The 15,010-nt window shown below is 37.0% G+C and overlaps 1 protein-coding gene across 2 annotated transcripts in view; it reads right to left on the minus strand.

The window, feature by feature from the left end:
- Positions 1–1,999: 1,999 nt before the first annotated feature.
- Positions 2,000–15,010, minus strand: part of LOC107155910 (zinc finger protein 11-like) — an 83,179-nt gene continuing 70,168 nt past the window's right edge. Inside the window, exons 4-5 of one of the 2 annotated variants that reach the window (XR_007341334.1) lie at positions 12,899–12,989; positions 2,000–11,559 (exon numbers count right to left, since the gene is read on the minus strand). Coding sequence is in view for 1 of the 2 variants with exons in the window: in XM_048785389.1 (XP_048641346.1) it covers positions 12,964–12,989 (26 nt within the window). In the remaining variant the exon portion in view is untranslated. Of the gene's footprint in view, positions 12,990–15,010 lie in introns of both variants that reach the window. The other variant, XM_048785389.1, reaches the window with a different exon arrangement.

Consider the following 15,010-nt stretch of genomic DNA (forward strand, 5'->3'; position numbering starts at 1 on the left):
AATAAAAAATGAAAAAAGCTGGAATGTAGCTCAATGATAAAGTGCCTATGGGTGTAATGCTTAGTATTGCAAGAAACAAACAAACAAAATCCTTCTTCCTGACTCATGTGCAAAAAAGTAAATAAATGAAATAAACTGGAAAATCCATTCTAGGATAGAACATATATTTCAAGGCATAAAAAAGAAAAAAATAACTGTGAGATCTCAGAGTCAAAAATATAAATTGAAGGAATATTCCAGACACTTTGGCTTATAACCCTAAGTTGTCACTGAACAAAACACTAAAAGCGAACTTGACACTGTGCCATGACAGGGTACTAAGGAAGTAAAACAGATTTCCCACACAGTTCACCTCCCAGGCTTCTGCAAAGGACCTAAAGCAGCTTTTTCCCCCCCAGTGACTTTACAGCCTCTGCAGACCCCTTATGGATATCAGGAGGAAAGACAAAGACACATTATGCATCAGTCACTGGAAATTCACGGGTAAAATACAAGGTCTCAGAGTATGCAGCCTGGAAATGCATGACCCATATGCACGCTGTTCAGCAGGTGGAAAATGAAGAAACTCAACTCAGCCAGGTGGACTGGTCAAGGAGAGAAGGAATTAAGAGCAAATAAGATCACAACACACTATTTGACATAAGCATTTATAATGGGAAAAACAGGTGGGAATGAGAAATAAATAAAAGGAAATATATTTTTGAAAAGTTGTTTTTAGTTGTAGATGGACACATACTTTTTTCTTATTTATTTATGTATTTATTTATTTATATGTGGTGCTAGGGATTGAACCCAGTGCCTCACACGTGCTAGGCAAGTGCTCTACCACTGAGCCATAACTCCAGCCCCAGGAAATGTAATTTTAATGTGAGGTTCTGCATCCTTTTCTAGGCCAATCAATTCAAAAGTTGGTATACCTTTCAGGTCTATCTCTCCCAAATTTCTGGGAACTCAGTACAGCTTAAGTGTACCATAAGTTTACCCACCTACAAAAATTACCTTATGCACAGTTATCCCATTAATAAATAGGTTGAGGAGAGAGATATATAGTATTTTAAGACACCTACAATTTAGGGTACTTTTCAATGCTATTTTATGGATTAGATAATGGAGACCACACAAGCCTAAGGATCCTGAGAATTACCAGACTGATATTAGTCTCACATAACTTTTCATATATTCACCACTAAACATGTTTCTTTTGTTATCATCAGATTTTGATAAATCACCAAGTCAATCTTAAAGCAGGAGATAGACCCATCCTTTTTGACAGCTAGTGGGGCACTACCTGGCAGGACAGGAGGCAGCTACAAATCTGCACTCCTCAATCCCCTCCAGGGGTTCAATCAAATCTTTTATAGTGCAAAACTTCAAGTAAACCATGTCAGTGCATTAATAATAGTGATTTTTTTTGCTATGACTCAAACCATAAACAAAAATCATGAGATCAAAAATCACAAGCAGAAGGGGAAGTAGGTCAAAAGGACCCTTGTTTAGTACAAGTTAAAGAATGGTTACTAATGTCTAGACAAACATTCTTTGACACTCCATGTAGTTAGGGTACATTGCACAAATACAGTGTATAAGAAGAATTTTACCATTTTGCATTGCCAATATTCTATGCTAAGCAACTGTTGATGGGTATAGAGGTGGGGTTTTCTCATCAGAGAAGCATTTCTTACACAACATGGAGTTTCAGAGTAAAATGGAGTTTGTTTGGTTATTGCCCATATAGCTTGGCACATAACATATTTAAAAGAGAAGATGGCCACAAAAAATAAACAAAACAAAAAGAAGAAAAAAGGAGCTGGAAACACTCACTATGCTTCTCTCACTTTTGAGTTGGATAAGATTCTCTTTTGAATATGTGTCCCTTGTTTTTCTAAATAAATCTCTGTGCCTCTACCAACACACACTGAAATATTATTTTATCACATGTCAAGAACCCCACTTTTACTGAATTAAGGTCCCCTTTCTATATAAACGCCTTAAGACACTCTTACATTAAAAAGTTTATTTTTATATGAATAAAAATATAAAGGCAAAAGAAGAATCAATATAATTTCTCTGAGAGAAATAACATTTTTTAAGAATCTCTGATAAAAAGATTCAAGCAGCTGCACAATTCAACATGGGCTAAAAAATGGTATCCCTTGTCATGAAGATTAGCTTCACATAATGATTATGGAGAAAAAATTAAGTTCATTTTTTAAAAAAAATATTTTTTAGTTCTCAATGAATCTTCATTTTATTTTATATGCAGTGCTGAGAATCTAACCCAGTGCCCCACACATGCTAGGCAAGTGCTCTACCACCATGTGACAACTCCATCCCCCAAATTAAGTTCATTATTTTTAATTTTTTTAAAGTTCATTTTGAAATCATCAAGAAAACAGAAAATATGTAAGGGATTTCAAAAGAAAAAAAAGTACAGATTCTACCAGGGAATTCATGGTCACATCAACACATTGGGGTTTGATTATTAACAACAATAATAACAACCTTTATATATATATATATATAATTTAAATCTCAATTCAGTAAAAAAAGACATTCAAAATAGAATAGTTCTTTAATTTGCTAATATATGATATTATAGATTACATACAATATTGTTTTCATTAAAATGAAAAGTAACAAAAAGGACCACTATCACAGTTAGATTTGTTCTGCAAACACTCTACGATGTATTAGTAAAAAGAAATAGGAAAAAAAATGCAATAAAGTGATCACATGCTGCTCTAATGAGAGCCTAAGAAAGTCAAGAGAATCAACCAATAAATAAAATAACAGTTTGACCAAGTACCATAGCAGAGACAGTTTTATTTTATTTTACCGGAAGAGACAAAAAAGACTCCATTTTTCTGCCCCTTTGCATCTAAGATAGAATGTGGGAGAACACAGTACTTCCAAGTTTGGCCTACAGAAATCTACCATGCATGAAACTCCACAAAAATTAATTGAAATATAAAAGAACCAAAGTAATGCCATTTTGTTCTGTCCTGACTACATTTTACGCTTGCTTAAAATGTTTTCTTTTCAGCCCCCTACCAGCTGTGTCTATAGTGACAGTACATTAGGACCATTATGGGGCCTTGATGTATAACAAAAATAACTCTGAAATATATAATTAAAATAATTTTTCATGTAATCAAAGTATTTGTCTCAACAACGACTTTATATCAGCCCAGCTGTCACTGTTGTTTTGTGGTATTTGCCTTTATAAACTCTGTTCTTTCAAAATTCAATTGCTCAGAGTTCTTTGTGGTGCTATCTAGCTCCCAGCTGCCTGACTGGCTTGCTCATTAAAGGACCATTTCCCTTTCAATTTGGCTCTCTATTGATGGTGGCCTGTAATTTTTGCACACACTGAAAATGTGAAAGAACATCATATTTCCAGGCTTGGCCTAAAAAATTTTACAATGTATGAAACTATATAGCAAATTTAGAGGTACATATTTTACAGTGATGAGGATGAAATTCAGGCCCTCATGCTTGGGAGGAACATGTTCTACCACTGAGCTCCTACTCCAACCCAGGGTCTCATCTTAAGTCAGTTGTATTCTAAAATGGAACAAATAATCCTCAGTAAACATTTAGAAGATAATCACCTAGAACACTGAGCAAGAAATATATCTGTTTTTATGTTTTGTCACAGGTGGTGTCTTTTACTAACTACTCTGGGTGTGCCAGGCAGTCAATAATGAGACATACAGACTGCCAGCAGCATAATTGCTTCATACTTATTGCAAATCAATTAGAAAAAGGGAGGAGGAAGAGAAAGAATTTCATGTTTTTGTTCTTTTCAGTTATACACAACAGTAGAGTGTATTTTGACAAATTATATATACATGGAGTAAAATTTAATTAAAATCTCATTCTTGCTGTCATACATGATGCAAAATTTCACTGGTCACACATTCATATATGAACATAAAAAAATATGCCCTATTTATTTTACTGTGTTTTAACTATTAGGAATTTCATTCTAAGCAGAAAATATTCTTTTAAAAACAATAGATAAATAAATTATAGATCACATTTTAGGAAAATATAGAAAAATACTTTTATGAATTCATAAACTAGAGGTGGAGTTCAGTGTTGGAGTGCTTGCCTAGCATGTACAAGTCTCTGACTTAAAAGCATTGAAAAACAAAAAGTCAAACAAGTCAGGTTACAGATTTCTCCAAACCAACTTATCATTATTCAGTAAAATTTCCTATTTACATCTTTCAAAGTTCAAAATTGCAAAATTCTGGGGAAAATATGAGCATGGGCACTATCAGATAATTTTACTATGAATTGACTGTTATAAAAATAATAAGATCATAACAAAGGAAGAGACAGAAAAAAGATGAATAAAGGAATATATCGCACAGACTAAAGTTTCAGCATATGTTTAAAGGGTTATTATTATTTTTAACACCAATGAATTAATGAAACAATGGTGGAGGAAAAATGTAAAGGGAAGTTGAGAGCTGTATGTGATAACCCATGTCTATAATCCCAGCTACTCCAGTGGCTAGGGCAGGAGAATACCAATTTCTAGGCCACTCTAAACTGTAAGACCTGGTCTCAAAAATTAAAGGGACTGGGGTGGGGGCTGGGGCTATAGTAAAATGGTAGAGCACTTGCCTAGCACATGTGAAGCACTGGGTTTGATCCCCAGCACCACATAAAAATTAAAACATAAAATAAAATATATTGTGTCCATCTACAAATACAAATGTGTTTTAAAAAAATTAAAGGGACCGGGGATGTGGCATGCCACCGGGCTCAATCTGTTACCAAAATTAATCAACTGAATAAAGTTGGATGTATGGATTTACTTGATCAAATGAAAGCCAATGTAAAAAAAAAAAAATGTGTGAGCTAACCCATAGTAATTGAGGGGGGAAGGATAGAAGTTCAGAGAATTAGACAAAGGAGAATTAAGGAAAGGAAGAGGGATAGGAATAGGAAAGGTAAAAATCTGATATAACTTTCTCATTTACTTCTATGAATACACCAGTGAATCCCATCATTGTACACATGCACAAGACTGGGGCCCTAATTAGAATAATATATATTCTATGCATATATAAAGTGTGTCAAAATACAAAATAGACTCTACTGTCATGTATAATTTAAAAAAGTGTGAGTGCTGAGGTAGGGGGGCATGGTCATATGAGATCACTATAGCATGAATGGGGGAAATAACAGAAGGATTCCAAGCTGGAGTGAATGAAGAAAAACACCAAAGCCAGAAATAATCCCCAGGCAGGAGGAGCAAGAATAAAAGGAAAACATCCTGTTCACCTCAACTAAACACTTTTTCTACTACATCAACTACTGTGCCTGGAATTTTTTGCTAAAATTCACAGCTGAGTAAGTTACCCCTGTACTGAGAATCTCCTGATGGACTTCCATCATGGTACAGAGTCAAAGATCCATTCAACTTCACCCCATCACACCTTTAGCTTCTCCCCAAAAGTCCTTACTCAGTTTCTCCTCACATACCTTTCCACCTTCACCTTTGCTCATACTAATTCCTCTATTTGCAATAGTGTCCCTGTCTTTCTAGACTAACCCCACCTGCTATCACAGGTCCCTGTCAAGCATCCTGGAATACATAGTGACAGTATAATTAGAGTCTAACTGGCAATGTGACATTGGGCAAAATCTGCCCTCCATCAAAACCCATACATTCTGAGTCCTAAGATGTGAATGGTTAATACTTTTCCAACAGGGCCACTGTGATGAAACAATATTAGTGAAGATAGAAATGCTGGGAAAAGCACTGGGTTTTGTGCAAAACTGACATCTATTTCTCTGCTCTCTTTTATATGAATAGGAATGCAGAGATTCAGATAAGACCTGAGAATCATGATACATCACTGAAGGCTCCAAGGTTTTATGAAACATTAGAACCAGGATCCAACACATATAAAACTACCTAAAATAGCAATTGTAGATGCAAATCCTTCATGGATGAAATGTAGATCAAAAGCACCCTGACTAAACATTGTTAAGCCTAATAATATTGACCTCTGGTGCCCAGCACAAAATGAACACCTATCAAGGCCAGGATTATTATTTTTTTGGTCCTAACACATAGGTTCACTGTCTTATCTTTCTAAGGTCCCCTCTATTGCTTGGGGAGGCTTCTATAGAGAAATACATTTCATTAAACTGCACTTGCACTCAGTGTAAAAGATTTGGGTACTCAACATGTAGAATAGATATACACATAATAGAAATGTCTGTCTAGAGGATATTCACCTGGTATTCAATAAGAAGCACAAGGGGAACTGATGTAAGAAATTCTGACCATAAGCTGATTTGTGGAAAAGTTATGAAAATAACATGAGTGAAGAAGTTTTGGTTGAGCATGAAGAAGAGAAAGTCACACTCCATGGAATAATTCCCAAGGCTTTAGGTAACACCTAGACCTAAGGCAGAGAAGATAATTTAAAAGGTAATGAGAAATTCCTGGGATGAGTAACATTTTCAGTGAGGCGGAAATCACAGAAGCACCATTTCCACATTAAGGGTCAGGTTGGCATCATAATTAATCCCATCCTGAACCTTCTTCTCAGGCACCTCAATAATGGTCAATTTCTGTCCATGTGCTCAGACCAAGAACTTTTCATCCCCTCATACCTGATTCATTAGCAAACCTACTCAGCCCAACCTCAGAATTCAACCACTTCTCACCATCTGTTCCCCCCACTGCCCTTATCTGGTCCTCTAACTTTAAGACTGCATAACCTTCAGTCTATTCTAACAAGGACTATCCTATGCTTAGTTTAAAGCTAAATTAGATCAGTGCCACAAAAATGTAAACTGGAAAGAGGGGGTGTGGCTCAGTAGTAGACCCCAGGTTTAGTGTTCATGAGGCCCTGGGTTTAATACCCAGAACACACATACATGAATTCAAATCAGTCTGCTTCCCTCATTAACTCAAAATTCACCAGAGTCTCATCTACTCTAGATTAAAATCTGAAGGCCTAATTCTAGTCTATGTTGCTTTAAATGCTCTGACCTGGAAAGAAAATTCTCCTTTTCCCTCTGAGCCTTGGCATTGGCTGTTTATTCTTTTAAAAATGCTTTCTCTACATATCAACACATCTCACTTCCTTTATTTAAATATAACTTCAGCCAGACAGGGTGGGACATGCCTGTAATACCAGCAACTCATGCAGCTGTAGCTGGTGGATCACAAATTCAAAGTTAATGACAGCAATTTAGAGAGGCTCTAATCAACTTAGTGAGACTCTGTCACAAAATAAAAAGTAAAAGGGCTGGGAATGTAGGTCAGAGTTTAAAGTACTCTTCAGTTTAATCTCTGCTACCAAAATAATTAAATTAAAAATAACTAATAACTAGATAAATACATCTCCAACCCTCTACTCTGAACAGAATTTGTTCTGCCACCCCAAAATTTCTATGTTGAAGCCATGTTCCATGAAATGTGATTTTATTGGAGATAAGACTTTAGGAAATGAGGTCTTAGGTGGGGTATATAGGCTAATATGCTATGATTATATGTTTTATAAAAATGAAAAACAATAACATGAGCAAGATTCTGGGTTCAATTCTCTCCATCACAGACATAGAAAGGAGAATTGCAGAAATAGCTCTAAGCAAACGTCATGGAACTCAAAGAGAATAAAGCCATGTTGGGGTAAGCCTAAAATGGCTGCAGTTAGGCTCCCTCTTTGAGAATTTCTGCAGGCTATTTTTATTTTCAGTGTGTAGCCAGGGCTGGGATATGGCTATGCTGTGGTTAGTCAAGGCCTGAAACACTCTGATCCAGTTTATGTACTCCAGGTCATAAGCATTAACTTGTAAGCACAGTATGCCTTTGTTTGACCTACGTTTTTTGTACCTTTTTATTTGTTTATTTTTATGTGGTTCTGAGGATCAAACTCAGTGCCTCACACATGCGAGGCAAGTGCTCTGCCACTGAGATACAACCCCAGCCCCTTGACTTATATTTTGTATTAAAAGGTTTGTGGAAAAGACTCAGGAAAAATGGGCTAATATGGGCAAAATGAGGACTATAATGGAACTGGCTGTGAGCTCGGTTTGAATCTGGGGGCTGGCTAAAGTCTACACCCACCTCTGAATAAAGGATGCCCAATATTCCCACTATGCCTCACATCTTCTTTCATGACAGACCCTTGATCCTTGAAACCTTCATCAATCTTCACATGACAGGTTCTTTACAAGCCAGGAAGGGAACACTTATGGTAATCTAATATGCTAGAACCTTGACCTTAAACTTTGCAGATTCCAGAATTGTGAGAAATAAATTAGTATTTTTTCAAACCACTCATGTCATTTTTTGCCATGGCAACTTGATAAGACACATTTATCCTCCCTATCTACAGTTTCAAAAATTTCTGCTCCCATGTTGTCACTTAATATTTCTGAAGGCTTCTAGATTCCTTCAAAAAAGACAAAGCCCTCTATGTACCTTTTCACAGAAGTATAAAATTAATGTGTGCAAAGAATCTCCATGCATCATCTGAACACAAAGGATATTGATATGAAAAAGTAGCCACTCAACTAAATGGATAAAAGCATGATGTAGGGCACACATCTATAGTCCTAGGTGTTAAGGAGACTAGAATAGGGATATCACTGATGCTCAGGAGTCTTATGCCAGGCTGGGAAGTCATGACAAAAATCTGTTTCAGAATTTTGTGGGTGAGCCAAGTGCAATGACACACACTTGTAATGCCAGTGGCTTGGGAGGATGATGCAGGAGAATTATGTGTTCAAACCAAGCCTCAGCAACATAGTGAGGCACTAAAAAACTCAGTGGGACCCTGTTTTTAAATAAAATAAAGAACTTGGGATGTGGCTCAGTGGTTTATTGTCCCTGGTTTCAATCCCCAGTACCATAAAGGAAAGTAAAACGCATGTATGAAATATCTAGAAAAGGTAAAAATGAATGAAGACCTGCAACAAAATAACAAGGAAGAAATAGCAAATCCAGTGAGAAAATGAGACGATGCCACCACAGGACACATGAATGGCTCATTAAAAACTCAAGGCAGTAATGCACAAGGTACCCCGGAGAAGAAGTAAAAGATAAAAGAAAACTCACTCAGCCCTGTTAGTAGAGAACCACTGGAAGAATGACAGAATATGTGAATGAATTCATGAGGTTATCAGAATTTGAGAACCAAATAAATTGTATGTGGGTGTATTATGGGAAAGGCCAATAACAGGAAAAATCAGCAAAAGTACAAGACATTTAACTTATAAAAGCCTTAGTATGAAATAAAAATAAATTTACTAAAAGCTCCCAGTTGCAGGTACAAATTACTACAAAATGATGTTATTATTGCAAAATATTAATTCCTTAAACAAAAAGAGAAATTTCCTTAAGCTACATGTGGTACTAGATATAGATCCCAGATGGAGCCCAGTTTTGTATTTAGGGAACTGAAGTGGAACAATAACCAACTCAGTGTCTCCAATAACCAATGAAATACACCTTAGGCCCCTTGAGTGCAAAAGACTGGGTTTTATTCAATAATAGTTGAAAAACACATGGCTCATGAAAAAGGTGGATGGATCAGTGTGTGGGTCCATGGGTGACAGGCTACTTAAGATTTCCTCTGGTATGTATCTGCCATGCTAAGATTAAGAGGCATTTCTATACAAATGAGGCAATGTGGCAAGAAAACTGGAAAATCCTTCAGCAATATGCTAGCCATGTACACACATAATCCCTTTATAAATATGTAAGTTGATGTTTAAACTCCTTCTAGTGTACATCAGTCAGAAAACATAATCAGCATGCAATCATTTGAAAATAACAGTGAACATGTAAAGTTCCTGAAACACCTCTTTTCTTACAAAAACCATTCTCCTTTTCAAGAAATGAAATAAAAATTGAAATACCCTGGTATTAAAAGAAAGAAGCCAGTTTTGGCAAAGGATAATTCAAAATCCAGATCCCTTATTCCTATAAAATCAAGTGAAACAGGTAGATGGTTGGGCACACTTGCTCCCTACTGTAACTAGCAGATGTGCTTGATGGCTCACATTGTGCTCATCCACAGATGCCTCAAAACTACTAAATTTTGGATTAGGGGTGGAAATGTAGTTGAATGGTATAGAACTTGTGAACATATGTGAGGCCCTGGGTTCAAATCCCAGCACTCCAATTTTTTTTTTTATTTTTTGGATGAGCAAAGTGTAGAAGATATTAGTAGATTAACAAGTGATCTGAGAAAGTCAAACACAGCCTTGTATAGATTTCAAAAATTTTTGAACTGTAAGGAATGATTATGAGTTGTACAAGTATCAAATACCTTTTGGAGCCAGAAAGAAAAGTCATGTGCAAAGGTAAGAAAGGGAGATGGACACAACTGGAATAGGCAAATTCAGAGCCCAACAACACTCAAGGAGGTAAACATGAATATAAAAATGCTCCTGCTCCTAGGTGACAGAGAAAATTGACGGGCACGTGTGGTTAAGGAAATAATTCTATTAATTGGGCCCATTGTGTTGACACCCACCTTCATTTAAAAAGTAATTTACCTTCAGTCCTGCCTGGCTTTAGCCATTAGGATATCTTACATTCTCAACAAACAACCTATTATCTGCAGTAGAAATGCAGGCCCAAAATGCTCATAAGAATATATGTTACCTTGAAAGGGGGGATTTTTGACCCTTAAACAGATTAGAATCCAGAACTCAGGGAAATAGGATAATACCCTTAACCACAATATCTGTAAAAACAAGTTCCAATTAGGACTGGTCAGCATGGGGCTCAAGTTACCCTGGAGTTGCTTTGGACATTTAGCATGCACAGTGAGAATTTCAAAGTCTGATGTCACTTTGCTTACAATCAATTCAACAGGTTGCCTCAGATGGACCTCTACAAATATCTGTGAGATTCCCAATAAAATGAGAGTAGAGGAGGGGTACACTACCCTTCTCCTTTCTAAGGACTGTCTACATTGAGAGTGTCCTCTTTCCCTATTTTCTATCCATTTTGGTAAACTTTTCCATTATTTTAGTAAGTGCATTGTCTTGCCTGTAGTCCTCTCAAGCAAGAACAAAGGAATTGGGGATGGTGACCTCCATATCTACCTTGCCTAAGTCTGCCACAGTCAGCTTTCCAAAACAGCCACCCCTGACTCTGGCCTTTCACTGTAGTGAGGAAAACACTAGTTGAGGATGGTTTCAGGGCCAATTAATGAGAGGTCAAATCAGACAGTTTCTGAACAATTGTCCAACATCCTGTCACATGCCAAGTCTTCTCTGGCAAGAGTTAAAACAAATGTTAACAGACATATTATCCCCACCCATCCACCAGCACTGCAAATATGAATCTAATATTTACTGTAATTTCTCGAGCCCTAGAAATTCCTTATGTGTAACTTTCTTCTATTTGCTGTTGCTCTCATTTACCCTTTGCTAAACTTTTTCCTTCCTGTAGGCCAAGATCTTATCAGTTACAACATCCATAGTCATACAAGTAGGAAATTCTCCCACCTTAAAGCACTTACATTATTTCTCCTAAAAGGTGGTAACAAGGAGGCTCCACAACCCCTAGGTTGTAAGACAAAAATGAAAGATTAAGCCTGGAACAGTCACTTCAAAAATTACTTGGCACAGCCTTTGCAGGAGAGTAGAAAACAACAATGGAAAGGATATCCCCTCAATTCTGCCACCCATTTAGATGACCCTTAATCCACTAAATCCTGATGTTCCCTACTTCAATTAGGCAATGTGACTGACACTAAGTATGTGCAGAATTAGTGCATCTAAGAAAACTGCAGTAGCAAACCTGGTCCCACAGGGACACCACGTACTTTATTCAGCAATGCCAGAATCTTGGTGTATGCTCCTATAGTGGGGAGGAAAATCAATGTACCCTTTATTCGAATAAGTAGCTGTAGAACTCAGATCTCACATTCCTTTTAACTCAGGACTGTGTTGAATGTGGGATCCAGGGGACTGGACTTGAGGAAGGATGAAATAGGGATTGGAATCAGTAGGATCTGTGCCACTTCTTGACAACTCAGGGAGAGCTGGCAGATGTGGTGGCCTACAGACTACATTTAGGGGAATGGAATCTTACTTCTTAACTGTTCACAACTCATTGCATTAACATTCTACCACCAATAATCCATGCTCCAGCACCAGTTGCTCCCTCACCTCAAATTCCCTAGCCAGTTACCTATAAGATGGTGACAGGAAAGCCTTGAAAGAAATGGGGATCCAAGGAGACATTGGACTGTGTAGGAATGTGTTCTACCTCCATCCACCCTGACCCTTTACATATTTCTTTCCTTTAGAGTGGCTTCCACATTGCCCTAGGGAGCACTTTCCAAGCATCTACAGCTGCATGCTTGCACAAGACACCAACTTCTGTTTTTACTATCCTTCACTTTGCAGAAATCTCTCCAGCTTCTCAAACATTCTCAATAGAACTTCTCCTGGATACTCAGCTAGAATTCAATGTTAATGCTGGAATCTTCCCTGCAGATGCCCTTTCTACCTTGCTAGACCCTGAGCTCTGCCATCACCCCGAACTTTATTAAGCAGTTTATGGTGCACTGGGGCTCAAAAACTGGTGCTTGAAAACGTTTTCACCACTTGTCCAATTAAGCTGTCACATTTCTCAACTCCCTGAAAATATCCTCAGTACATTACATAAACATGGTAATTCTCAGAATTGAATTGCTTGGAGAACAAGTGAGAGGTGGCTTCTAATGTAGTGGATCTGGAGTGTATTCTGGGATTCTACATTTCTAAAATTTGCCCAGATGAGGTACTTTTACCACTACATGAGTTATCCACATGTAAACAATTGGTTCTCAGTCTTTAGCACATAACTGATGGTTCTTGAGGGCTTCATTAAGACACACTGAGTGGACCCCATTACCAATGATTCGCAGGCAGAAATTCAGAGTGAAGGTCCAGAAGTGATACTGATGCTGCCCCACTGGCTTATGAACCACACTTTTGGGCCACTGCTGAAACAATAAGAGAACATGAATAAACAAATAAAATCAGAAATCGAATAATTAAAATACTCCTAAGACTTTTATCTGACAGCTAGTTTACCAACCAAGTGATAATTTGATAGCTGCTCTAGAAACACTTGAGGGCCATAAATAACTGGAATATGTCTGGATGAGATAGGAAATTTGGAAGAGAAAGGAAAAAAATGATTCTTAAAATAGAAAGCCAATAAATCATGGGAACACAGGAATATCCATGAAGTATGCAATTGAAAACAAGCAACTCCAATATTCCAGCATTACTCTTAGACCACCCTTCTTGCCCACAAAATAGTATAACAGAACAGAATGAGCAAACCAAGAAAAACTGGTGTCAAATCATGTAATTCTGCTATGAAGCTACCTTTAATCCACTCCAATCAAATGTCTCTCTCTATATATAGCAACACCACAGACCAAGAATTTGCTGACTTCTGGATCTGGAGATATTCCACATTCTTCCTTGAATATGTATCTGCATTGTTACATAGACCTGTCCAAATCTCTGGAATGATAAATGATAAAAATCTTTTCTACCATGCACACCACTTTTTCTGAGTTGATGTTTTTATTTCTCCCTAGATTCTCCTCCCATAACATAACCTTACATACCAACAGTTAGACTTTAGCATTGGAATTGTGCTTTTTATATTTTGAGTTCTAGTATCACATTAATCAACAGGGAAAGTAGCCACCAAAAATGAGTATTTTAAAATACTGCACACACAAAAAAAAATTGGTTTGGTGGCACATGCCTCTATTGGGAGCGGGAGTTCATTCAAGGGAAGCACAAGTTTGAGGCCAGTTTGGCATCTAAGCAAGACACTGTTTAAAATTTAAAAATAAATAATAAAAAATAAAAAGGGACTAGTATTGTTGCTGGTTGTGGCCCCAGGAATTGGGTGGCTGCATTGCATTTCTTGGCTCTTTTATTCTTGCAGAAGCAAATTTCAGATAAGACATAAAATTCAGTTAAAATATGACAAAATTTATTAGTACAGAAAACACTAGAAGAGGAAGAGAAAATGCAATATCTCTAAAAGAGGGACCTCATATCCCCTTTGCTCTCCAGTTGTTTTTTTTTTTTTTGGGGGGGGGCGGCATTTGGGGTACAAACTGAGGTTCTTTTATATGCCAAACACATGCTCTTACACTGAGCTACATCCTCAGTCTTAGAGGATAGTATTTTGTTAAAAAGACATTGCTTAATGTGTGCATCAATGCTAAGGCTTTCCTATTATCAAATTGATTGCACATACGCATGTAGAAAAAAAAAATAGTGGTCTGAATTTCCTGACTGCTCATCTAGTTCCTAACTCCCTGCACTTTGTTTTGATGCTTCAGGGTAATACAGGACACATTTAATTTTAACTGCTGTGACATCTGACAAAACAATTTGACAATACAAAAGCAAACTTCCTGCAGGTCCCTTCATGTAACTGAGAAAGTACCTGAGGCAGAGGGGGAAAGCACCATGCACTCAAAACCTCTGTACCTCAGTCTACTGAGGTATCACAACTCACACTCTGTACCTCAGACTACTGAGATATGACATTTATGGGGAAGCTCAGAAGCACACAAATTGATCTGAAATTAATTTTATTTATGTTCATATCACCATTGTTTCAAATAGACCACGCAAAAATAAAAACAAAGGAATTGCAAAGAACACAAATATCTATGTTAGAAAATGATAGAATGAATCATAATATAAACATTGGATGGAATACCACACAGTACCCCTTGACACACAACCATGATTCCTTCCTTCTTTAAATTTACATTTAATTTATATACCATAACAGTCATCATTTGAAATACACAATTCTGAGCTAGGAAGGTGTTATATTCCTGTAGTCATGAGTATTCATAAGTTGAGAATGGAGGAATACAAGTTGAAGGTCAGCCTCAGAAATTTTGCAAGATACCACTTCAAAAATAAAAGCAAACATAAATCAGTGATACAGTGCTTGCAAATCGTGAACCAGATCAAT

The sequence above is a fragment of the Marmota marmota genome, unplaced genomic scaffold (genome assembly GCF_001458135.2).
Source record: "Marmota marmota marmota unplaced genomic scaffold, marMar, whole genome shotgun sequence".
In the NCBI taxonomy this organism is placed as follows: domain Eukaryota; kingdom Metazoa; phylum Chordata; class Mammalia; order Rodentia; family Sciuridae; genus Marmota; species Marmota marmota.